Here is a 27,743-nt window from a genome sequence, read left to right on the forward strand (position 1 = left end):
ATATTTAACCAATCTCTTTTGGTACAGTAAGTGATAATATGATTATCAGTTATTGTATTTAATGACTTTTTCTTGCAATTTTAGGTGTTTGTGAGTCGATACAATTTTAAAATATTTCATTCCTTTGATTTGGCTCCTTTTATAAAACTATTAGTTTTTCTGAGTCCTTTTTAATTTCTATTTAATATATTGTTCCAATGAAATTTAAAAAGTTTCATCTTTTATGTAGAAGTATTTTCATTGCAAGTTGGAAGGATTTTTAGAATCTGGTTAGCAAGGTTGTTTTGCTATGATAGTGAGTTGCAGATTAACTCCCACTTGTATGTCTGCTGACCACCTTTTTGAATATTTAACTTAGCCGGTGAATATATAATAGCTGCAACTCTGCGGCTCGACAGAAAACATACTAAAAAAAACTCGCGAGCGATCGCTATGAAGGTTGCGGGTGTGCCCACCAGCGCCAACTGTCTGCCAGATACCACTCTTGTATGTAAACAAAACCTTCAATTCTTCTCTGTCGACGTTGACGACAAGACGTATCAATACTCGCTGTAGAACCTGGAGTTTTCTCAACATATTTGGTGAAGTACTTCATTTTGGTTTGAGCTTTCGCAGTGCAGGTGTTTTATCTTCATCTTAAATCTTGAACTCGTTTTTGGATAGATTTAATTTTTGATGACAAAGAGAGTATGGACTTTCTTTGACTTTTAAATGGCCGACCCTTCCCTTAGACGGAAGTGTGTTTAGGCTTTTAGCAATTATCTTATCACGTTATAAATTAATTATAGATTTTCCTCTATATATTTTATATCTCACTGCCTTTATTAGGCCTCTTCGATTAACTTTCCATTTATAATAAACATAAAAATAAATTTTAATGATTTGTTTATATGCGACCTTTCCTGAGAGTAGGCGGTCCTAACTTGGAAACCGAAGTTAAACAACGTTGAGCCCTTTCAATCGTAAATAACTTTTAAAGAGCTAATGATTTAAAACTTTTTAAATGAATATTTTTTAATAGATATTTTATGAAAGATTTTCTTTGAATAGTCTCCGTACTGTTTCAAAGATGAACTAACGTTTAGTTTATTTATGCTACGCAGTTTGCGCTCTATCGTTACGATAGAGAGAGAGAGTATCACGGTTTCACTTTGCAGAAAGAGTAAATCGATTCTGACGTTTTGTTCATTCTTCTTTCAAAGCTTAAATGTTTTAAATTCTATTTTAAAGGAACTTTTTAATTGAAAAACCTTTCAGTTTTTTTTTCCTTTGGTCAAATAACATGTTTTTTTGACGAAACGTAAGTGGGCTCTTCTCTTAGGTGCGAAATCAAGAGAGAGAGAGAGATAGAGACGGAGGAAGAGAGAGGAGAGAAAACGTTCCGTTCAAGCGGGTAACGTTGTTCTCGAGTTACTCTCGTCCCTAGTCTCTGTTCGGGGAGAAAGGATAAAACGTTTTTAGTTTTTTATTCTCGTCCCCAGGCAATGTACGGTGAGAGATTGAAAACGTAGTTTTGAATGAACTAGTGTTTAGTCTCTTCCCCAGCCACTGAATTTTTTTATCTTAAAAGATATTTACTGTTTTTTGCTGGTATTAATGTGCTTGCATTATATGACTGATTTCGCAATTACTACCTTTTGATGAGGGTAGAATTGCGTGCTTCAGGTAGAAATCAGTAAAAGTTTCGATTTCAGTGAAATAAGTGCAAAACAGAAAATCGTAGTGATAAAGTGATATTGCGCAAAGTGTTATCAGTGTTGCGACCGAGGGTTCGTCTGTTCGTGCCTGTCGTTCGCCTAGTCCGGGACCTCTTGCAAGCTCCCAAGCCCAGGGGAGAAGTAATGTCGTACGACTTATGGGTTCGAGAGGCCTTGATCAGCGAACAGACGTTCCCTCTATTGTATCGGGTGTATCGTACCAAGATCACCCCTACTATAAGGCGAGAGAGACGATTTTCTCCTCGTCATCCGAAGGCTTTTCGCATAAGAAACCTGAAACAAGGTTTCGAGGCCCTTAAGCGAAAGTCAGTCCTTTCAGGACAGGTCCAGCGTCCTGGTTGTAGCCATTAGGACAGCTCTGACCCTATGCAGTCATCGGAAGACTGCTCGCCGCCTAACAAAAGCGTAACACAGACTCCGAGAGTCTTTTTGTTGGCAAGGTTTTGCGGTCACAGACGTTACCCTCGTCTCTTACCGCAACCATTTCCGTTGATCCTAAATGGGTTGTACGGCAAGACATGCAGAATAAGCTTGCCTCCCTTATGGAAGACTATTCTGCCGATAAGTCCGTTGAGCCTAGCCGTTTATCTCATCGAGATCCTGGCTTTCAGCCACCCTAACGTTCCTTTGTGCGTCCTGTTGACGTTGGCGTAGCTAAGTCACGTCAGTCAGGTTGTTTAGAACCACACTCGATGCGGTTTCGTGTGGATTTTCAGCCACATTTGGACGTTAGGCCACTTGCTGATGCTCCTGTTGATGTTCAGGACGTTCGCTAACAATAGGAGTTGACTTGTTTTGACGCTGAGCGTCAACCTCCGCATTCCAGAGTTGTTTTGACTGCTCAGTCTAGGCGGTCAAAGCAGTCTCGAGTGGACGCTGTGCGTCCTCAAGCACCTGTTGTTGTTGACAGTTCACAGACTGTCAAGCAGTTTCATGACGTTGCGTCCTGGTCTCTCGCACCTGTTGTTGTTGACAGTTCACAGACTGTCAAGCAGTTACATGACGTTGCGTCCTGGTCCGCTACTAATGCACCAGTGCGTGTGGACTCTGCTTGTAAAGCATTGCCACCACGGTAGGTCTCTCCCTTGCTTGAGACTCAGCTATTATCGGGAAAGGTTCCTTCAGATGAGGAAGTTGCTGTTCCCCCTCCTACTGATATTCCCTTGAGGACTCTGTCAGACGGAGAGGAGCCTAAAGCTGCTTAGCCCTCAATGGACTTTAAATAAATCATGCTGATTTTTAAGGATCTTTGTCCGGATCTTTATGTAACTGCTGCTCCTCGTTCGCCTAAACGTCAGAGCTTACACTAGGCCTAGCTACTTCGAAGCCGTTGTTTTATAAGCTAGTGCTCTCTCGCTCTCCTAGAGAGCTTTACGTTTGCTAGGCGACTGGTTTATCACCAGGAGGAGTTTGGGGGATACAGCCTTTGCTTTCCCTTCTTTTAAACTGGCTTATAGAGCGAGAGTCTGATATGACACGAGAGAAGTTCTCGGCTTGGGAGTTCCTGCCTCTGCCCAGATAGACTTCTCAAACCTCATAGACTCTCCCTGGCGCCTGGTCATGAGACGCTCCAAGATTTTACAGGTCAACTTCACAGCTGTTGTCGTGCCTTTGAAGTTTTGCTGTACAATTATGTCATGCATAAACAAGGCTTTCAGGGATGGCTCCAATGATCTGACAGCCACGTTCTCTGCAGGAACAAGTCCCTCAGGGATGGCTCCATGATTTGGCAGCCATGTTTACTGCAGGAGTATGTAAGAGGCAAGTGCGCTCAATGTGTTCATTGTCAAGACAAACTTCACGATGAAGTCTACCAGGCTGTCTTGACAGCATTTATGGAAGGCGACTGGATGATCTCTCTCGACCTTCAGGAGGCATACTTCCACATTCCTATACACCCGGATTCCCAACCGTTTCTGAGGTTTGTTTACAGGAATGTGGGGTACCAGTTTCGAGCTATCGGGGATCCGAGCCTCCCTGTACTTGGATGACTGGCTTCTCAGAGCATCGTCCAGCCTTCGCTGTCTGCAGGATCTACATTGGACGTTGAGTCTGGCCAGGGAGTTGGGACTTGTGGTCAACCTAAAAGTCCCAACTGATCCCATCCCAGATTATTCTATTTTTGGGGATGGAGATTCGCAGTCAAGCCCTGCTCGAAGTCCAACTAATGCTGAAAAGAAAACGTTTATTCAGTCAGGAGTTGGAACAGTCTCGTAGGGACTCTCTCATCCCTGGAGCAGTTTGTCTCACTAGGGAGACTACCCCTTCTGCCTCTCCGGTTCCATCTAGCCTCTCACTGGAACTAGGACAAGACATTAGAGACGGTATCATTCCCAGTCTCCGAACCAATACAGGCATGCCTGAAATGGTGGGACAGCAATATCAGTCTGAGAGAGGGACTATCCCTAGCAGTCAAGAACCCAAACCACGTGTTGTCCTCAGACGCGTCGGGTTTGGGTTGGGTGCGACCCTGGACGGTCGGGAATGCGCGGGTCTGTGGACCTCAAGTCAGAAGAGCATGCACATCAACGGCAAGGAGCTATTAGCAGTCCACTTGGCCTTGATGATATTAGGAAGTGTCTTCGAAACTAAGTGGTAGAGGTCAACTCAGACAACACCACAACTTTGGCGTACATCTCCAAGCAAGGAGGCACACACTCCTTCACGCTGCTCGAGATCGTAAGGGACCTTCTCTTATGGTCTAGCATTCGAGGCATCTCCCTGTTGACGAGATTCATCCAGGGGGACTTGAACGTCTTGGCAGACTGTCTCAGTCGGAGGGGTCAGGTGATACCCACGGAATGGACCCTCCACAAGGACGTGGGCAAGAGTCTTTGGGCTTCTTGGGGTCAACCAACCATAGACCTCTTTGCCTCCTCGTTGACCAAAAGGTTACCAATCTTTTGCTCTCCAGTCCTAGATACAGAAGCAATCTACATAGACGCGTTTCTACTGGATTGGTCTTTTATGGACTTATATGCATTCCCACCATTCAAGATTGTCAACAAGGTACTGCAGAAGTTCGCCTCTCACGGAGGGACAAGGTTGACGTTGGTTGCTACCCTCTGGCCCGCGAGAGAGTGGTTCACCGAGGTACTTCAATGGCTGGTAGACTTTCCAAGAAGTCTTCCTCTAAGGGTAGATCTGTTACGTCAGCCCCACGTAAAGAATGTCCATCAAAGCCTCCCCGCTCTTCGTCTGACTTCCTTCACACTATCGAAAGACTCTCAAGAGCTAGAGGTTTTTCGAAGGAGGCAGTCAGTGCGATTGCAAGAGCTTGGAGAGCTTCTACCATTAGAGTATACCAGTCGAAGTGGGAAGTCTTTCGAGACTGGTGCAAGTCAGCATCTGTGTCCTCGTCCAGTACCTCTGTAGCCCAAATCGCAGATTTTCTTTTACATCTGAGAAAGGTTCGCTCCCTTTCAGCTCCCACGATTAAGGGCTACAGGAGCATGTTGGCTTCGGTCTTTCGACATAGAGGCTTAGATCTTTCCAACAATAAAGATCTCCAAGATCTCCTTAAGTCTTTCGAGACCTCTAAGGAACGTCGTTTGGCAACTCCTGGATGGAACTTAGACGTGGTCCTAAGGTTCCTCATGTCAGACAGGTTTGAGCCATTACATTCAGCCTCCCTGAAGGATCTCACCCTCAAGACACTTTTCCTAGTGTGCTTGGCTTCGGCTAAAAGGGTCAGTGAACTTCATGCCTTCAGTAAGAACATCGGCTTTTCTACAGAAAAAAGCCACTTGTTCACTTCAACTTGGTTTCCTGGCCAAAAATGAACTGCCTTCTCGTCCTTGGCCTAAATCTTTTGATATTCCTTGCTTATCAGAGATCGTAGGCAACGAACTGGAAAGAGTATTATGTCCTGTTAGAGCTCTTAAGTTCGATTTAGCTCGTACTAAGTCATTACGAGGGAAATCTGAGGCATTATGGTGCTCAGTTAAGAAACCTTCATTGCCTATGTCAAAGAATTCTTTGTCATATTTTATAAGATTTTTTTAATACGAGAAGCTCATTCTCACTTGAATGAGAAAGACCGATGTTTGCTTAAGGTTAAGACGCACGAAGTTAGAGATATAGCAACCTCCGTGGCCTTCAAGCAAAATAAATCTCTGCAAAGTATTATGGACGCGACTTTTTGGAGAAACAAGTCAGTGTTCGCGTCATTTTACTTAAAAGATGTCCAGACGCTTTACGAGGACTGCTACACACTGGGTCCATTCGTTGCAGCGAGTGCAGTAGTGGGTGAGGGTTCTACCACTACACTTCCCTAATTCCAATATCCTTTTAATCTGTCTCTTGAAATGTTTTTAATATTGTTTTATGGGTTGTTCGGAAGGCTAAGAAGCCTTTCGCATCCTGATTGATTTGGCGGGTGGTCAAAGTCATTTCTTGAGAGCGCCCAGATTAGGGGTTTGATGAGGTCCTGTTGTATGGGTTGCAGCCCTTGATACTTCAGCTCCTGGGAGTCTGTCAGCATCCTAAGAGGATCGCTGGGCTCCGTGAGGAAGACAGATTTACAAGGCAGAGTAATCGTCTAAGTCAACTTCCTCACCAGGTACCTATTTATTTTGGTTTTGTTATATTGATAACTGCCAAAATGAAAAAACTCTTAGCTTTTACGCTGTAAACATAATTAACTCTGGTCTCTACCCACCTCCTTGGGTGTGAATCAGCTATTATATATTCACCGGCTAAGTTAAATATTTAAAAATGATATTTTAATTATAAAATAAATTTTTGAAATACTTACCCGGTGAATATATAAATTAAATGACCCTCCCTTCCTCCCCAATAGAGACACAGCGGGACGAGAAGAATTGAAGGTTTTGTTTACATACAAGAGTGGTATCTGGCCGACAGTTGGCGCTGGTGGGCACACCCGCAACCTTCATAGCGATCGCTCGCGAGTTTTTTTGAGTATGTTTTCTGTCGAGCTGCAGAGTTGCAGCTATTATATATTCACCGGGTAAGTATATTCAAAAATTTATTATATAATTAAAATATCATTTTCTTTGATTTCTGTTGAGTGTAGACCAGACTTGTAACTTTTGAAGCTGTTTTTCTATTTTTGTAGTGAATAAGTGTTTCCATTGGACTATGGATTTGACTCCTCTTCAGAATGCTGAATGAAGTTTTTGAGAATGAGGGTGTAGATGAACAGGAAAAGTGAGCAGGGCATGAGGAGGGTTTTAAACACTTAAGTCTCCCTAATTTATAGTTGTCCCGTAACTGGAATACAAACCGAGCTATTTATTAGGGGTATTACTTTCGGCGGAGCCGAAATGACGAGCCATTAAAATTTAGCGAGAGTTAACTACCCACATCGCTAGTTAACGGTGGGGAGGGGGGGGGGGTTAGCTTGCTACCACTCCCGCTCACGCACCTGTGATTTAGTTCATTTTACTTTTGGCCCGGATGGAGAGCAGTTGTTTCTGCTCTTCCTCCTCGCCTATTCTGGACTGCCATTAATTTTTGTTTTTTAACTTACTTTTTCTCATATATCTATATCTATATATATATATATATATATATATATATATATATATATATATATATATATATATATATATATATATATATATATATATATATATACATATATATATATATATATATATATATATATATATATATATATATATATATATATATATATATATATATAGATATAGATATAGATATAGATATAGATATAGATATAGATATAGATATAGATATAGATATAGATATAGATATAGATATATATATATATATATATATATATATATATATATATATATATATATATATATAGATATATAGATATATAGATAGATAGATAGATAGATAGATAGACATAGAGATAGAGATAGAGGTAGATGTATATAGATATATGTATATAGATATATGTATATAGATATCTGTATATAGATATATATATAGATATGAGAGAGAGAGAGAGAGAGAGAGAGAGAGAGAGAGAGAGAGAGAGAGAGAGAGAGAGAGAGAGAGAGAGAGCGCGCCTTACCTTACCTTACCTTATTGCCTTATTTTTTGTTTGGGTTCCCCCAGGTCCCTCAGTGTGAGGCACCTCGTATATCCACCAGAGAGTTGCTAATACATCTTCCGGTGTATTTTGCATCTTCCAGTCTTGGATGGTCTGGGATGCATCTTAGGTATTTATCGAGCTGATTTTTAAACGCATCTACGCTCACTCCTGATATGTTTCTTAGATGAGCTGGCAGCACATTAAATAGTCGCTGCATTATCGATGCTGGTGCGTAGTGGATTAATGTCCTGTGCGCCTTTCTCAGTTTACCTGGAATGCTTTTTGGCACTATTAATCTACCTCGGCTTGCTCTTTCTGATACTTTAAGCTCCATGATGTTTTCAGCAATTCCTTCTATTTGCTTCCATGCTCTTATTATCATGTAGCGTTCTCTTCTCCTTTCTAGACTGTATAGTTTTAAAAATTGCAGTCTTTCCCAGTAATCAAGGTCCTTAACTTCTTCTATTCTAGCAGTATAGGACCTTTGTACACACTCTATTTGCGCAATATCCTTTTGGTAGTGTGGGTACCATATCACATTGCAGTACTCGAGTGTACTACGCACATAAGTTTTGTAAAGCATAATCATGTGTTCAGCTTTTCTTGTTTTAAAGTGTCTGAATAACATTCCCATTTTTGCTTTACATTTAGCCAACAGTGTTGCTATTTGGTCGTTGCATAACATATTCCTATTTAAAATTACACCAAGGTCTTTAATTGCTTCCTTGTTTGTGATTGTCTCATTATTAGGTCCCTTGTATGCATACACTATTCCTTCTCTGTTTCCATAATTTATTGATTCAAATTTATCGGAGTTAAATACCATCCTATTTATCTCCGCCCATTCATATATTTTGTTTAGATCTCTTTGTAGTGAGTTCCTATCTTCATCACAAGTAATTTCTCTACTTATTCTTGTGTCATCGGCGAAACTTCTCACTACGGAGTTTTCAACATCGCAGTCTATGTCTGAGATCATAATAACAAATAGCAGTGCAGCTAATACCGTACCTTGGGGCACACCAGATATTACCTGGGCTTCATCTGATTTCTCGTCATTTGCAACCACTATCTGTTTTCTGTTTTGCAGGAATTCTTTTACCCATTTTCCTATCTTTCCCACAATATTATGCTTTCTCATTTTTTTCTCCAATATGTTATGGTCTACCTTGTCAAAGGCTTTTGCAAAATCTAGATAGATCACATCTGTGTCTTTTTCATTTATCATATTATTGTATATGTTTTCATAGTGAGCTATCAGTTGGGTCTGTGTACTTTTTCCAGGTACGAAACCGTGTTGACCCATATTAAACAAATTATTTTTGACCAAATGGTTCATTATTTTCTTTTTTATTACCCTCTCATACACTTTCATAATATGTGATGTTAGACTAACAGGTCTATAATTGCTTGCCTCTAGTCTTGATCCACTTTTGAAGATAGGGGTTATATAAGCTAATTTATGTTTAACATATATCTCGCTCATATCTACACTCTGTCTTAGCAGTATTGCAAGTGGCTTCGCGATAGTGTTTGCAGTTTTTTTTAACAAAATCGCTGGAACTCCATCTGGTCCGGCTGCCGGTCCATTTTTAATTTCGTTTATAGCCGTGACAATATCTGCTTCATTAATATCTATATCCGTTAGATATTCAACATTTTCTTCTCTCATTTCTGTTTCATTATTCTCATTCGCAATTCTTGGCGTGAACTCACTCTTATATTTTTCTGCTAATATGTTGCATATTTCCTTTTTTTTATTCGTTAGCCGTCCTTCAATTCTTAGAGGGCCTATTTCTATTCTCCTTTTATTCATCTTTTTTTGCATAGGAGAGGGGTTTCTTTTTATATTTTGAAGTGTCCTTTCTTCTAAGTCCCTTTTTTCATTTTCTTTCGACTGTATAATCTTTTGTTCTGCATTTTCTATCTTACATTTTATTTCCCTCATTTTCCACACATTTTTTTCTTTTGCAAGATTTTTCTTCCACTTTTTAATTTTCCGAAATAAGATCCTTCTATCTCTTGGTATGCACGTCTTTTGTTTATTGTTTTTTTTCGGTACATATTTTTCAACAATTTTCTCCAGTATTTTGTACAGTATATCCGTATTTACCTGTATATTATCACTTATAAATACATTTTTCCATTCTTTATTCAGTTCTTCATTTATTTCTGACCATTTTATATTCTTACTGTAAAAGTTATATTTTCCATATCCTTCCCAAAGTTTTGTGCTTTTATTAATTCTGTGATCACTTGCTTTGGAATGAACTATCAATTCTATGACATTGTGGTCTGAAATTCCCGTGTTATACACTATTATTTCTTTAACATAATTCACCTCATTCACAAATACTAGATCTAGGACATTTTCCTTTCTTGTTGGAATGTGGTTTATTTGTTGCATATTATGTTCTAATAGCATATCTTGAAGCTTTTCAAATTGCCTCTTATCTTCTGTGCTACTATTACTATCTTTTTTATATGTATACATACAACCACTTTCTTCTATCCGTTCTTTCCAATCCACGAAAGGAAAGTTAAAATCTCCGGATAGGAGTATATTCCAGTCTTTATGGTTTCTACATATATCATCTATTTTTTCTATTATTATGTCAAACTCCTTAGTGTTTGGGGGTCTGTAAACTACAATATTCATTAGTTTTTCAAATTCAAATTCTACCGCAATATATATGAAAACATTCTTAATGTTTATGTATATATATATATATATATATATATATATATATATATATATGTATAGAAATGTAAATTTCCTTTTCAGTGCTTGTGCTGTGCGTATGATACATATACGACAGGTTCTTATGACACTTGCGCAAGGCCAGGGCACTTCCCTTCGTGGGGAACAGCCTCTCCCCCTCTGGTACATTGGTCTTCCAGTCGGCATATAACCGTTGACTCGGCCGCCGCAGGGGAATTGTCATCGTCTGGACCCTCCTCATTCACTTGGCTGACTGACCAGACATCCCTCATCTGCCTGTCAGTTACCATCTTCGGCTCACAGATCGCAGATTCACTGATCATCGGCAATTTGCCGTTCACCAGCAGTTCGTGAATCGGAGTTACTAGTCAACCTCTGCCCGTGGTTCCCTAGGTCAGAAGGTATATAACAAACTTCTTGCTACTCGCCATTTGCCAACATACCAATCCACTAAAGTGATTGCAAATGATCTACAACCCCCATCAGCGGCTTGTCGATAGGTGACTACTCGCAAGCACTCTCCAACTGCACAGTAAACACGATACCCAGGTATTAACCATCGATTAACATTCGCCAGACTGAAGCTGTTCTAAGGAATAGCATCAAACCCATCAGGGTGCATGATGAGGTTGTGTTGCCTTACTTCTATCAGTTGAAGGAGTTCTCTCCCAGGGAAGAATCCTTACACAGGGTATTGCGTTCCATCCTTTACGCCACGAGTCAAAACCCCAGCATCAACAATCTTCCATGCGAAAGGATCCGCAAGGAGCTGTTCCTTTAGTTCGATGTCCACACCATGTTGGAGTTCGGACTAGGACTAAGACCAATGGTTTTCATTTGCACGCTGGACCTAAAGGACACATACTTTCAGGCCCAAATCATCCATCTTTTAGGAAGGATTGAAGATTCAGTCTAGACAAACAAGAAACACCAGTTCAGGGCACTGTGCTTCGGTCTTTCCACAGCACCCATCCTGGTCTCACAGGATCGGTTTCTGTCTTCTCCGTTTCTGGACGACTGACTGACCTTAGCAGACTCTGTGGCAACTTTGCATTAGCACCAGAACTTCTGAAGTCTTGTTACCAAGATCGGGTGATCAAGGTAAACCTGTGTAAGTCTTCCCTACTTCCCTCTCAGAAGACTGGTGTATCTGGAATGATTCTAGACACCAATCTCCACAAAACCTTCTCATCAAAGACAGGAGTAGAAAAGTCACAATACCCTTTCTCAAAACGAGAACTCCCAGCCCAAAGTGGCTATTTTTTTTTCCTCGGACACCTATCATCTCTGGCCTGTCTAGCCTCCAACTGCAGCCTCAATATTTATTCTCTCTAGGGGCGGCTTGAGTCCGATTGGAATCATGCCTTCAGTTCCCCAGACATTCCTACCGCCATGGGACCAGAAGTTTGGACGAACCTCAAGGGATGGGTATCAGTCGAAAATCTACAGTGGTATAATCTTCTCATCCTTTCCCACTCCTTAGACTTGATGCTATGCTTAGACATCAAAAGGGAGGAGGGACCATAGTGCTGCACCACACGACCTCAGGCCTCTGGACAGAGTCCGAAAGTACCTTCACTTAAATCTCTTTAGAGAAGAAGGCCAACTTTCCAGTTCTTCAACCGCCTCACCAGTTCCGAACAGGCCACTCAGTGATGTGATGAGTGACAACGCCACACACCACATAGAGGCTCACATCAACAAGCAAGAAGGAACTTGCTCGCAGTCTCTTCCCATCTAACAGTATAAATACTAAGATGGGCCTAAGTCTTTTCGGTACCATTATCAGCACGCTTCATTCCAGACTAGAGGAATTTGCTTGTCAACAATCTGTGCACATCTCAGATAAGATGTACTGAATATTCTTTGCATCACCTTGTAGCCAACAAAGTCCGGACTTTACGGGGTTCTCCAACTAGGGATCTGTTCGCAACGCCCCTGAACCTCGGGGTTCCCCTGCTCCCCAGTCGTAGACCCCAAGGCTCTCTCACAAGAAACATGCCAATAATGGTGGGTACAACAACGACGTTTAACGTCTTGTCCCTGTTTTGTCTGGAGAAGGGTACTCAAGAAGGCTAGAACATCGGTCAGTTTCTCAAGGGCTCTCATAGCTTCGCTATGGCATTACACAGAATGGTTTCCAAATCTTCTGCAACTCCTGATAGAGCCTCCAAGAGAACCCTCTCTACATCACAGACAACCACACTACAAGCTATAGCTTTGCTATGATTGTACGCCTGGAGACTACCCAATACCTCCCCTCTCACAGAGGCTTTTCGCAATAAGTTGCCAAGAGGTTGTCTATAGATATCTGAGGAATTCCTCAGCATCATGCTACCAGGCAAAGTATAACGTCTTCTGTGGTTGGTGTCACGGGAAAGCGTATCTCCATTCGATACAAGAGGAAAAGACCCCCCGTTTCAGTTTCAACAGGTAAAGACGATCACTCAACCTTGAGCTTCACTTTCAAACTGAAAGGAAGGGATATCCCCTCATTGCTAGATCTTTCCTAACTCATGCGGACTTACAACTTGCCTTTTCCCAGTCGGAATTGAAACTTCCCTCTTAGAACATGGTTCAAGTTCTCCGGTCTCTAAGGAGACCTCCTTATGTTCCACTTTTCCACTTCACCAGGCAACAAATTTTCACCAGGTTTAGAAGACAGTGTTCCTACACACTTTAACAGCGGCCAAACGAGTCAAGGAACTTCATGGTCTCTCTTTTGACATCGCCCATTAATGAGAAGGGTGAAAGGCAACGTTCAGTTTCGTCCCCGAGTATGTTGCCAGACACAGTCTCCAGAGGTGATGGATCCTACACAAGTCTCCACTCGGTAACTGACGATCCAGATCATCTGCTACTGTATTCGGGGTAAGGTATGAGGCTCTACCTCAAGAGAACAGTAAAAGCCCACCCGGGTCTTTCTCTTGTCATCAACACTGGGAGAGACAAAAGGAGGATCACCAAATCATCATCTCTGTTGGATTCACAGAGTCATCAATTATGCCCTGAATCCAGATCCTCCATGTCGACTCACGATGTCAGGGTCATAGCTATGCCCCTGGCCCTTCTAAGCAGATTACTCTGTGACGCAGGTTTTACAAGCAAGGGTGTGAATGCTCCAGGTGACTTTCACAACCCTGCCAGACGTGACCCACTGGAACTCGATAGGATCTCTATTGGTCCTGTGGTGGCTGCACAACAGCTGGTTGTATACCTCAAGCTCCTTATTGGACAAGTAGCAGAAGGTTGAGGGCACTGTTACCCGGTTTTAGCCTGCGTAAATGAAAAGATTTGACTCTGTGATCCTTTTTCATCCTCCCCTCTCTTGGGGAAAGCAGTATCCTGGGTTCTCTGCATAAGCTGACCTCAAACCACTGCAGGTCAACCATGCTCCCTTATGTACCTAGTATTAAGCTAATACTGTTTCGTCTCCATACCCTGGTAAGGTGGTATTGGGAAAGTCCTGGTTACAACAGTTTTTCCTACAAAAAGAGTCAGAATAACTTTGCCTAGACAGTCACACTTCTAAATATCTCAACACACAGATTGCATAGCAAGGTTTAGCGAGGCGCAGGGACTCCTTATTTTGAGTACTAAAATACTGTACTCAGATAAGGAGCCCCCGGGTAAAGCTAAAAGCCAGATTGGCAGGGACGTCCACCCTTCCTAATGGATGAGTCACCCTTAAATAAATAGCGTAGGTTTGTATTCCAGTTACGGAACAAATGACAAATTTGTAGATAATTTGTATTTTTCCTAACGATACGAACCTTAGCTATTTATACAAACTTACCGCCAGTCCTATCCCCCTTGAAGTCCGACCTCCAAGCAAAGTGAGCTAATTCACCGGTGTGTGAGTGGGAGCGGTAGCAAGCTACCCCCATATCCCCCACACCCCCCACTAACTAGCGGTGTGGGTAGTTAACCCTCGCTAAATTTTAATGGTTCGTCATTTTAGCTCCGCAGAAAGTAATACCCCTAAATAAATAGCGAAGGTTTGCATCGTTAGGAAAAATACAAATTATCCATGAATTTGTCATATTTTCCAATCTAAAGGTAATTTTTTGCACATATATATACAATATTCATATTTATTTACGTATTTACAAATAAAGTAGTCTGGCGCTGTATTTAGTTTGTTTTGATATGGCTAATGGCTAAAGTACAGTAATTTTTGTTTTCGTGAGTTTTATTTTACATTAATTTTTTGTTTTACTTTATTTTTGTGAGTTTTATTTAATAAACAATCCTTAAATATGTCATCCAAAGGTGAAAAACAAAAGCTTGTTAATCTCAGCTGGTCATTTTAATGTTAGCCACATGTTTGGCATATATGGTAGTCCTATAGCCTGTAGACTTTGGTATAATTTTGCTTGATTTTATGCTTTGGGAGGCTTTTTTGGATACAACTAACTATCGCTTGTACCATACACCCCTTCCCCTCATTAGTCCGTTATTGCGAGGTTCAACTGTATTGTTAACCCTTTTACCCCCACCATAAGGTTAAATTTCGAGCACATTTTGCTATATTTATATTTTTTTAAATTGCTCTAACAGGCTCAATTGTTGTCCTAGAGAGGTCAGGTTGGTCTCATTCTTTTGGAAAATGCCTGAAGTTTCTCATAAAATTATCAAAAATATGTAAAAATATGTAAATAACAGTGTTTTGCACGTCCTTTGGGGGTGAAAGGGTTAAGTGATAGCACCTCTGTAGTGCCATATATCAGAAAGCAAGGCAGGTTTTCCTCATCCTTTTTGCCTATTAAAGAGGCAGATGTATGAGTGGATAAATGGTTTACACCATATATCCAACCAAGATATGATCTGGGCAGAAAGAACATATTGCCAGTCCATCTCAGTCGTTAAAGGTACTGAAAGCGACGGAGTGGTCTTTGCGCTCCAGCATGAAAGAAATGTTTGAGTTTCTGATAAACTGCTGATTGATATGGTCACCATACAACTAACTGAAAACTCATTGTTTTTCATACATGGAAATTTATGCCCTCCCGCCATTCAGCCTGATCCAATAAAAAATCACCCTCTAGAGGGATAGTGTGGTACATCTTGCTGTATACTATAGGTTTTACTTGAGGGATTTGTCTCTTTGGCCCCTACCTACAATTAGTGCTTCTTTTCTTCTTTACCTCCTTTTCAGGTTCCTCCCATCTATGTTTCGGTGTAACCTTACAACTTTTGATTTTAATACAACTGCAGGGTTTTTCCTTAGTTGCACATTGGCGCTGAATGGCATTCCCAACACCAGCGCCAATACTTAAGTGTCGTAGTTAAAGGCTTTTCCCTAAAGTACAGTTGTTACATTCTCAGGGACCCGTATGGTAATATGGAGGGGTATATAGCTTTTTTTTTTTTTTTAATTGTCATATTACTACTTTCTATCTTGTATTGCATATACTTAAAAGGAGGGAGGGTACTCCATTGAAATGATCTTTATATTGAGTGCCAGACTGATGAAAGGTCATAAACTGGTTTTTCCCCTACTTGCCTTTGTGTAGAGTAGGACATTTCCCAGTAGTAAGGAATGATGTCAGTAAGGGATTAGCAGTTTTCATAGGTATACAATTTTCATCAGGTTACCACCTCAAATTAGCCCTGCATAGTCCCTGATGCTCGAGGAAAAAAAGCAAGTGTATGCAGACAAGTGACTGGATTGAACCCTGCCACATTGTAACTATCTCACTGACACGTTTCTATGACTTGCTTCCAGAATTTGCTTGGAATAGCCCTGTATAGAATTTGTATGATTTAGAAAATTTGCTATTTTTGTCATACTGAAGACAACTTTTTTTTTTTTATAAAATTATTAAATAGTTAAGACATGTAGAGCTTATCCAAAGGGTCAATTCTTAATGGTGAAATAGAAATTGGCAGAAAGATATGCAAAAACTGTATACATATATAAGTAAAAGATAAATGAATATAGCTTGGTAATGGATGTTCACTTCAAAGAATCTTTAACTATCTACAATAAGCTATGCAAGGCACACCTAAGTGCTGTATCCTATAGAGATAGTTCAATGTTAAGTTAAGTTTTCATGTTATCTTTTAATTATTTTGTTTAATTTGTATTCATCCTCCTCTTAAGCATCTAGGATTTCATCTTAATGTATTATCTTGATGGATTTATTTAACCATTCATGCATATCTTTACTGTATGAAAAAATTACTATGACATTTTGGTTGGCAGATAGATTGCATTTTAGTACAGTTTTGAAAAAATCCTGTGATAACTGTGATATGTTTTAAAGGAAAGTATTAATGAAGGATTTCTAATTTCAGCAATTGAGTTCAGGTGAACGTTTAGGATTGCCTATTGTCCCAGTGAAAGAAGTTGAACAGCCAGAGAAAATATATGCTACGCTCAATGAAATTAGAGAAAAACTAGGTGTTACTAAGTTTAAAGGTAAGGCTGACTACACATTGTTTTTATTTAAGTAAGGGTGTAGAAATGGTTAAGGGGTGATGAGATCTGAAAATGTACTTGCGTACATTTGTATGTTTTTAATTCATGCGCTTTTTATTTGCGGTTTACATTTTTCACCCATCCCTTTTTTCAACATGGTTATTCAGAGGAATACAGTAGAAGCAAATATGTTAAGGAGAGAGGATTCGAGTCGAAAGAGGAACATTTTGGGTTTTAAATATTTTACCCTTCCCTTGATTCTTGACTTGTTAGTTTGAATATACAGTAGTTGTCAGTCTTTTACAAGTATTTTCTAAATTTGCTGCAAGTTTGAACCTCTGAAGTTCCAGCGATTCAATTGTTAGATTTATTCCACAATCTGGTCACAGCTGAAATAAAATTTATGGAATACTGTTTAGTGTTTAGCCTTATGATGGAGAAGGCAAAACTGTTAGAATTATCTGCATGCCTAGTACAGTACTATGTATAGAATAGTACAGTCTGGGAAGTTTTGAATGCAAAGGATGGTCAAAATTATGAAAACTAGCTGAACGCCTAGAGATTAATATCCAGATCAGGAATAAGAGATTTAATAGACTGCAAGATTTTGTCCAATGAATTGAAATAAGAGTGAAACTGAAGACCAGACAGAACAATTCTTGAAATAAGATATAATGAAAGAATTAAAACATTTTTTTCTGAATGGATTTATTATTAAAATTCTTGAAAGACTTCCTCAATAAACCAATTTTCTGTGCAATTGAAGAAGAAACAGACTAAATGTGTTTATCAAAAATATAGTTTATCAGAAATATAGTTAAAAGAAACGTTATCAAGGCAGGGATCTTGATTTTGAAGTACCACTGTCCTCGACCTACTTACAATCATAATTTGAGTTTTATTAGGGTTCAACTACATGCCTAATGATTTGCACCATGCACTAATTTTAGTAAGATCTCTATTAAGGAGGGCGTTTGTCAAAAATGAATAAAATAATACCCAACATTCACATACGGACTTGAACACCTTTTGTCTATATTCTCAGGGAATTTTATTGAAAAATTTGTAATAGTTTTGAAGATATAAGACAAAAGCCTAACCCTACTGGCATTGAGAAAATTGCATTTTTTGTGTAATGTAATGTTAGCGTCAGTTTATTGGTAGTAATTTCAATTTAGCTATCAAAGAAAAATGTTTAATTGCAGATGTATATGGCAACACTGTACTGGCAATAGTGTATAGGTGTGAGTTAAGGAATGATCATATAACGAACTGCCAATATCGGCTCAAAAGTCGACAATGTAAGACGTATAATTCCAATCGCTCCCGTGTTTTGACTTGCTTTCCATTTTGCAGTTATTTCTTTTATTCATTTTTGGTTTAAATACATCTTTGTTCAGTAGAAAAAATACCAAAATCAAGAAATAAATGCAACATCTGCTTTCCATAAGAGAAATAAAGAAAGAAACAACGACATGAAGATGTAGGTAGAAAGAAATGGCGACATGAATAGAGTGGAAAAAGGGGGACCAGGAGCCTGAGTATATAAAATGTAAGGCAATATACATACTGTAAAATTATAATCACAGATAACACACATATGATAACATATCAAGTTTGGTATAAAGCCCTTAAAATATATACGTGTAACAACAAGCAAATGAAATAGACAAGCAAACAGTGTTATCCTAAAACTTTTGAGAGTCCTATTTCTCAAAACTATACTTATTGACCTTCAAATGGAAACTCAGGCGCAACAAATTTGCCTATCAATGAAACGAAGAGCAAATGAAAGCTAAATAAATTGTCTCCTAATCTATAGAGAGCTTTTTGTCATTTTGTCCCCCCAAAAAATTTCTGATTTATTTTTCCAAGAAATCAATCCAAGATTTTTTAAAGATTGAAAAATATTTGTAAAAAGATTAAAAATAATAAGAAAAAAGCTATCTATTACTTTATTCTAATCTATGATATCTGGGAGGAACGTAGAGAGTGGAGGTCCCCTTTTTGTTTTTGTTTCTTTGTTGATGTCAGCTACCCCCCAAAATTGGGGGAAGTGCCATGGTATATGTATGTATGTATGTAAATTTCAGTTCTTAGGTTGCAATAGTTATGCCGGAGTTATCTTTAAAGAATTGAGGGAGATTACAAATGAAAGGGGGAAGGACAAAGTAAATATGAATACTGATCTTTATACATACATATACCAAGGAACTCCCCCAATTTTGGGGGGGTACCCGACATCAAGCAAATGAAAAAAGGGGACCTTTCCTCTCTACGTTCCTCCCAGCATGACTAGGGACTCGACCAAGTTCGGCTGGTACTGCTAGGGTGCCACAGCCCACCCTCCCCCGTTATCCATCACAGATGAAGCTTCCAGTTACGGAACAAACGACAAATTTGTAGATAATATGTATTTTTTCTAACGTTACAAACCTTAGCTATTTATACAAACTTGCCCGCCAGCCCTATCCCCTTGAAGTCCTACCTCCAAGCAAAGTGAGCTAAATCACCGGTGTGTGAGTGGGAGCGGTGTGGGTAGTTAACCCTCCCTAAATTTTAATGGCTCGTCATTTTAGCTACGCAGAAAGTAAATAGCTATGGTTTGTATTGTTAGGAAAAATACAAATTACCTACGAATTTATCATATTACTGTCACTTATATTTTTGGTTATTCACTATGATGATAGTCCCAAGCAGTCGCTACATTAAATATGAAGTCTATGCATCACCTAAGTGAAGGACAGCTTAGTACGAACTTTAGGTGAAATGCTTGAATAGAAAAAATACATTATTAACTTTTCAGTTGACAAGAAAATTGTATTTAAAAAGATGATACAATATATTTAAAAAAGTATAGATTTTATAGATGCAATAGAAAGTACAAGAAAACTATTCCAGAAATTCAGTACCTGAGGATAATTCTTGCTTCATAAAATTCACTCCGAAATGTTCTATCTACAGCAAATGAAAATAATGTAATCACATTGTTGATACAGGTACTGTAATGACCTTCCAGTGAAGAAGAGTAATTCAATGAAGTCTTTTCGTTCTTAGATACAGTTCACTGTGAACTGAAACAAGTGAAACTATTTGAAATCAATTATACTAATTAAATTTCTTAAGAATTAGTACATCTTGTAAAGAAAAAAGATCAGAAAAGAAAATGGCATTTGCATGTATCCAAGGAAAAATGTACCATAAAATATAAAATCAGAGATTAATGTCCATAGTAGTCATTTGAAAATTTATGTTATCATACAGTAGTATCCATGAAACCAGAGGTCTGTATACACTCTGCTGCCAACCATCTATCAGATTTTTTCTTTAGTTGTTGTCCTCTAGGAATAGGGTGTGTATATTTGGCAAGACTCACCGATGATGCAAAGAGAAATCCTGTTTGTTTCTACACAATACAAACTATTCAACTTTTAAGAGGAGTATAACTTTCAGCGAAGCTGGAATGTCTGTTTAAACCTTTATCAAGATTGTAGAAGTAGCTGGCAGGGTCCTCATCAGGCTGTTTTATTCTTTTGTTTTTCTCTCAGATTTAAGAAATGGTCTTGCAGACAGTCTTGTTTCATGGATATTAATAGAAGAATCCAAAGGTATGCAGTTTTTCCTGATAGCGATTTGTTGATTGTGCTACCCACCAATATCTAGCATACTTTTTCTTGTCGAGCACCATGTCTATCTCTATCTCTTGTTTGTATTGTTGCACAAAGATGATGTCAACGTAAACCAAAGAAAGTTGGTTATGCTATTGAAGCTCCGCTGGAAAAAGTTACTCTGCTGCCGAGTATAAAGGAAATGGGCACTGCCCTTCTTCTTTGCTTCAGTGTCTGCGGATCTCAGAAGACGCTAAAAATGTTTCAGCTGGAGGTGCTGTTGTGATGTCTTCCATGTGAGTGTGTTGTCATAAGCCTGCATGACTGGAGAACCAACTTCCAGCTCCCCATTCTCCCCTGCCTCATCTTCGCCGAGTCTTCGCTAATACTTCTGAAGAAGACGTCATCGAAAGTCTCGGAACTCCTACCATTTCTATTCCCTTGGAAGAGATAGTGCGTGTCCCAGGGATCTCTCTTCTTGAGTAAGGCCCGGGAGTTGTCCCATTGTAGGAAGGAACATCTGTGCACACATCACTAGGGAGTCATTTGGGTACCCAGTGGGGTTGTTTTTATACCTTTTACTTATGCTCTGTCTCATGTTGGGAGAAGTGAGTGCCTAGAGTTGTCCCTTAGCAGGAAGAAATATTGGTTTTCACAACTCTCGTAAAAGCCGAGCATACATATTGCTGGTCGGGATGGAAGCGCACCATCCTTCCTTTCCCCTTCCTGGATGATTTATTTTCTTCACATTCATGCACCTCTGTATGCGTAAGATCCCTTTGTGAACGTTCTCCTCGTGCATGAGTACCTTCACTCTCAAGATCTTCAGAGAATAGCTGTAAGCATGCACATATGTTACGTCAAGCCTTATACATCTTCACGTGCAATGTCTCCTTACACACACCTTGCCTGGCAGAAAAAATGGACACTCACTCTACACCAGCAATTGCTCCAAGATTGTTGGAAGTTTCACTGTTTGCCTTCAGTAGAATCAGAAACCTTATGCTCAGGCCTGGTGTTTGAATGACGCCATTCACTACAAGGGAATTCCAGGATTCTAGCTGTTCATGGATGAATCCAACGAGAGTGGGGCACACCTGGCATACATGAACACCTTGGAGAAGGAGTTCACAGAAGTAAAATCCATGCTTTCCAGCCTACTGGAAGTCCAAGCAATGATATTGCTATCTTTCCCAACAGGGTTTGATATGTCACCCGTTAGCATTAAAGAATAACGACGATACCTTCAAGACTTAAATCTACAAGCGAAGAGGTACTGTTTTACAGACCCTTTACAATGGGGGAATCTAAGTACACATCTGGGCAGCCAGGAATATAATAGAGCTGTACACAAGATCCAATCCAATAAGAGGAATATTCTCTACTTGACACACTCAATCACTGGGGAAATGTAGTAGGATCAGGGACTCTTATTCTGTAGTGCAATGTGCCTTCTTATACTTTGGCTATCGCCATTGAAGGATCTGTTGACCCTCCAATTGATCTATTTCTAGAACATCTTCAAGTAAGCTGGTTTCCAGTTCAAGTGATGTAAGCAGCATTCGGGTCGCCCTCCAACACAGCAGATACCTCTAGGTACCTTAGTCTTTCCCTTAACTAGTTTTCTGATTACTGGGTCACCTTCCAACACACCAGTTACCTCTAGGTACCTTAGTCTTTCCCTTAACTAGTTTTCTGATTACTGGGTCACCTTCCAACACACCAGTTACCTCTAGGTACCTTAGTCTTTCCCTTAACTAGTTTTCTGATTACTGGGTCACCTTCCAACACACCATTTATCTATAGGTGCCTTAGCCTTTCCTGTGCCTGGTTTACTGATTACTGGGTCACCTTCCAACCCCATATATCTATAGGTACCTTAGTCTTTCCTGTACCTGGTTTACTGATTATTGGGTCAGCTTCCAACACACCAGTTATCTGTAGGTACCTTAGCTTTTCCCTTACCTGGTTTACTGATTACTGGGTCACCTTCCAACACACCAGTTACCTCTAGGTACCTTAGCCTTTCCCTCACCTGGTTTCCTGATTACTGGGTCACCTTCCAACACACCAGTTACCTCTAGGTACCTTAGCCTTTCCCTCACCTGGTTTCCTGATTACTGGGTCACCTTCCAACACACCAGTTACCTCTAGGTACCTTAGCCTTATCCTCACCTGGTTTCCTGATTACTGGGTCACCTTCCAACACACCAGTTACCTCTAGGTACCTTAGCCTTTCCCTCACCTGGTTTGCTGATTACTGGGTCACCTTCCAACACACCAGTTACCTCTAGGTACCTTAGCCTTTCCCTCACCTGGTTTGCTGATTACTGGGTCACCTTCCAACACACCAGTTACCTCTAGGTACCCTAGCCTTTCCCTCACCTGGTTTGCTGATTACTGGGTCACCTTCCAACACACCAGTTACCTCTAGGTACCTTAGCCTTTCCCTCACCTGGTTTGCTGATTACTGGGTCACCTTCCAACACACCAGTTACCTCTAGGTACCTTAGCCTTTCCCTCACCTGGTTTGCTGATTACTGGGTCACCTTCCAACACACCAGTTACCTCTAGGTACCCTAGCCTTTCCCTCACCTGGTTTACTGATTACTCAACAGTCTGTTGGCAATTTCGGTTTCAGATTACCTTGACGGCTTCCGAGTGCCACAGAGGGTGACATCCAGACTTGCTGATGTTCCTGCTTTCACTCACTGGTAGAACTACCATTCTTCTGCTAGGAAGTACTTCGTAGGGTAATGTCATTGTTGTCAGGTGTATGACAGAGGAGAATATGGAAAGAATAGACCAGGCCATTCGGTGTATGAGTAGGCAAAGACAAAATGAGCCGTAACCAGAGATAAGGATCCAAAGTAGGGCGAGGGAAGGGACCCATAACTCTAGCGGTAGTATCTCAAAGGGTGACTGGTGCCCTGGCCAACCTACTACATATGAGTGGTATGATATTTCATGCTTAAATCTTGTTACTGGGATTGAGGAAACTGGAAAGCTGAAATATTCTCTGAACAATACAGTATACGGCCATTCTTATAAGTATGGAAACTCAATAAAAAATTAACTCCATCTTGCTCACTTGTTAATTTACCTGTTGAAACATGCAGATTAAGATGAAATATCTAAACTAAATCGTCTTTAAGAATACAATATAGGGTAACTAGATTAATATCTAGAATATATTGATTTAATCATTTCAGAGAATAAGTTGTAATCACCTTGTTTAGTTATTCAGCTCTAAACAAATCAAATTAAGATCAACAGCTAATGAGGTAATTTCAATAAATTTCTCTTTAATTCTTTCCAACGAAATTTTATTTCCTGAATGGGGTTATATCGTTGATTGTTCTATAGAATATATTAAAAGGGAATCAAATATTTTCTTTAGTTTACTCTCGCTAATCTAAATGGGAAATGTTTCTTGTGATCAGAAAAAAAATCTAGTAATTTGAAAAAAAAAAAATTCAAGAAAACTAGGAAAATAAGTCATCTTAATGAATATTTTGAGATAACTAAGAACAAAAAGAAGTATAGACTTACCTCATGTAACATAGGTTAGCTCATATTGTAGCTGTGAAAAATACAGAAGGTTGAAATTTCAATTTAACTGAGTTCATTGCAAATCAAAACATGAACATTAGCTTTCTGGAGTTATATCAAAATAATCTTTTATTAAATATTTTTGCTATGATAGAGGTACAGTATAAGAAAAGATGGACAATCACTCATTACCACAGAACTCAATTTGTCCGAAAAGACAGAGAGGTTGTGGAATTAGCAAAGATAATGCACAAAAGAAAGAAAACCACCATTTTGAAAGAGAAGTTAGCCTAGTGTTTTCAGTCTTTGCTTGTTTTACCCTAGTTCCAAATCAAAACAGTCAACTAATCGCTGCCATAACTTAAAAAGAAAAGGGAATGTGAGTGAACATCATTGCTCTATACACATAAACACAACACTGTGCCCTAAAGAGGTTTATTTCACACAATGTCAGAATGAATATGAATTACATGGTTTACTTTTTTTCATTTTTTTTTATTAACTGCCGAAATTTTGATTTGTATCGCGAGGTGAAATAAGGATGTCTTATTAGATATCAGTTATGAGGTAAATGGTTGTGTCATCCACTAAATGAACTGCCATCAACCACCAGATGGCGTGATAGTTATTGGAGGCAGTCATTTTGCAGGAGCAGAGAACGGGCAATCTATCTTTTGAGGTAGCCATTGACACAGTTTTTAGGAAAAGCAATAGGGGATTTAGCATTATGAAGCTTCATCTGTGGTGGATAACGGGGGAGGGTGGGCTTTGGCACCCCTATCAGTACCAGCCGAACTCGGTTGAGTCCCTTGTCAGGCTGGGAGGAACGTAGAGAGGAGAGGTCCCCTTTTTTGTTTCATTTGTTTGATGTCGGCTACCCCCCAAAATTGGGGGAAATGCCTTGGTATAGCCTATGTATGTATGTAATATGATCATCAGGGGAGTTTCATAGAAATAGTTCCATTTTCAAATGTTTATAAGGTAGACTTTGATAGTTGACCATGTTGGAAGAACATCCTACAGGTCCTTTAAGAGCTGTTAATATCTATGTATTTTATTCCAGTTTGTTTTTGCACTATCGTAATTGGACTCTGCATTGTTTTCTATAACCATTTTAAATTACTGTAAGAAGGTACATAAAAGTCTGCTGAAGTATGTGGACAGACATTTTTAGGTCTTAGAAGAGAAAAAAATATTTGTAGAGAGATTGAGGGACTAATGGTAGATAAAAATGTCCATTAGTAGGAGAAAAGATTTTTGTTAGGCCTGCACCGTATTCAGCAATTAGAAGAAACATGCACTAACAACAATTATGGAAGCGATATTTATAAGATGTGACCTTAGAATGTCCTAAGATTCATGGCTGGGTTATTTTTGTAAGATCATATTGTGATTGAGTTGGTTGAGAATGGTGTTGTCTAGAAGGGGGAAAAGGTTGAGAACTCAACGTTTGTGATGGTTTAAATATATGATGAGGCATAGTTCATAGAACAGCATATGTGAATATATCAGACAAAGGTTTGTAGGAAACCACAGGAAAATTTGGAAAAGTGTGTTAAGAAAACCTATCCCTGGTGGGAGTTTAGGAAGACAGAGCACAGGATAGAAGAGAATAGTGAAAACTCGTTTCAAGTCTAATCCTGTAAAGGGAAGAGCCTCTGTAAAATGTTATGGGGATGCTGATGATAGCTTTTATAAGCTATTACTGGGATGCATGTTGTATGGATTGTTTAAAACTTTTTTATGCCTTCAGAGTGATATATAATAAGTGATTCAATTGACCTTATTTATTTCAGGTATTCAGAAACAAGGATGGCTATATAAAAAGAGTAAGAAAAACAAGAAGTGGAAATGCTTGTACTTTGTCCTCACCGACATTCTTTATTATTATGATAACCCTAAGGTCAGTATTTTGTAGAACTTTTTATAGACTATTAATTTGAATTGATATAAGTTATTTTTGTAGTTTCTATGGTATTTTGGGTAATATGTTTTAGTAAAATAAGAATATAATAATTACATCCTGTTGATGTATAGGCTATAGTAGCTGTCTCATCATTTTCAAGGTTTTGCATTCTTCAGATTCTGGAAATATACAGTACAGTATAAAACTATTTTCTTACTTAGAATTGAGTAATAAGAATAATATTGAATACAATTGATTTTATTTTAAGTTTAGGTTATTGTGCGTGGAAAAATATATTTCTGTTACTTAGGCCAGTGTAGTCATTTGCTTTCACCTTATTTTGCAGCGCACTAAACCTCGTGGAGTGATCGACTTGAACTGTTCCTATCTTTACCAAGTTCATGACAGTTTTTTTGAGCGTCCTAATTGCTTCCAGCTGGTGGAGAGGGAACTTCCTTGTTTGGCCACCGTCACTTATTTGTGCTCTGACTCTCAGGTATGTTTTCAGACTTAAATTTTTTGTATGATTTTTTTTTTTTTTTTTTGTACTGCTATCCTTCTCTTATTCATACATTCTCAAACATAGTTATTGTGCAGCGAAAGGTTACTCTCCACAGAACAATAATAGCTCAGTGTGTTGTAAATAACAAGAAATTGTGCAGCAGGCGACTTTGGCCGTAGCAAGTATTCTGTGCATGAGGAATCGTGCTGTATTTTGATTTACAATGAAATTTTCAAGTGGTTGGAGTGATTCAAGGTATAGAGATATATATCAGTGTACCTAATACTTAATGAGTTTATTTTGCATAACTGCAAAATCTTAAAAGTGTTTTTCGTGCATAAAAACTTTCAATAATTAGATATGAAAGATCACTTTAGTGTGTTCCAACACAGAGTACTTACCTCGAACTACTTTCTTAGGAGTATCTGGGATCTCCTCCCAACCGACCAGAATTTTGTGTAGTTTTTCCTTACTCGCGTTTTCTATGCGGGGTAACCTCTGGCGGAGTGATACACGCCCAGAGATGACCCGGGGTCAGAGAGCATACTTGCTCAGGTCTCGATCTCCTGTAAGTTTCTGGTCGCGTCGCGGATAACATCCCGACGCTCTCTCTTACCCAGTGCGATCCTTTTGTGTTCCCGACTCTCTTTGTGTCTCACGCGGTTCCCACGTGGTCCCTTTGTGCTCTCGACTCTCTTTGTGTCTCATGCGGTTCCCACGTGGTCCCTTTGTGCTCTTCCTTATCCTTTTCCCTCTGTGTTCCTGTGTCTCGCGGTGTCTTACTAGTGCGTTATGGAACATGCCCGTCGTTGCCCTGGGCCTATGGCCGGTAAATCGTGTGGCGCCTTCCTCTCTAAGCCTGAAGTTGACCCACACTCCTTGTGTTCTTCATGTAGGGGCAGTGTGTGTTCCCCTACAACCACGTGTCCGGAGTGCGAGTCCTGGAATGAGGTGCAGTGGGTGCACTACGGCACCAAGAAGAAGAAGACCTCTAGACGTTGACCTAGGAAACCGAGCGTCTCTTCACCTCTTGCTTCGCCCGGCGTTTCTTCGGACAGTCTCTCTCTGCCGCCTTCCCCTACCCAGTGTAGGGGTCGAGGTAAGTCTATTGCGGGGAAGAGGCCTGTGGCCCTTCCCCAGGAGTCTGATTTACCTGACAGTGGGATTGTGTCTCTGATCCAGGCAAGTTGGGGGCCTGAGGGAGGGACGGGAGTGTGTTCGGGGGACGGAGCCCTGGTGACAGCAGGGCCCGTCTCGTCGGACGATCCTATGTGGGG

At 39.8% G+C, this 27,743-nt stretch overlaps 1 protein-coding gene across 1 annotated transcript in view; it reads left to right on the forward strand.

The window, feature by feature from the left end:
* vap (RAS p21 protein activator vap) overlaps positions 1 to 27,743 on the forward strand; it is a 157,054-nt gene that overhangs the window by 73,291 nt on the left and 56,020 nt on the right. Inside the window, exons 7-9 of the mRNA XM_068379143.1 lie at positions 16,775 to 16,898; positions 25,855 to 25,961; positions 26,311 to 26,460. Coding sequence (XP_068235244.1) covers positions 16,775 to 16,898; positions 25,855 to 25,961; positions 26,311 to 26,460 — 381 coding nt within the window. The remainder of the gene's footprint in view (positions 1 to 16,774; positions 16,899 to 25,854; positions 25,962 to 26,310; positions 26,461 to 27,743) is intronic.

The sequence above is a fragment of the Palaemon carinicauda genome, chromosome 8, assembly GCF_036898095.1.
Source record: "Palaemon carinicauda isolate YSFRI2023 chromosome 8, ASM3689809v2, whole genome shotgun sequence".
Taxonomy (NCBI): Eukaryota; Metazoa; Arthropoda; class Malacostraca; order Decapoda; family Palaemonidae; genus Palaemon; species Palaemon carinicauda.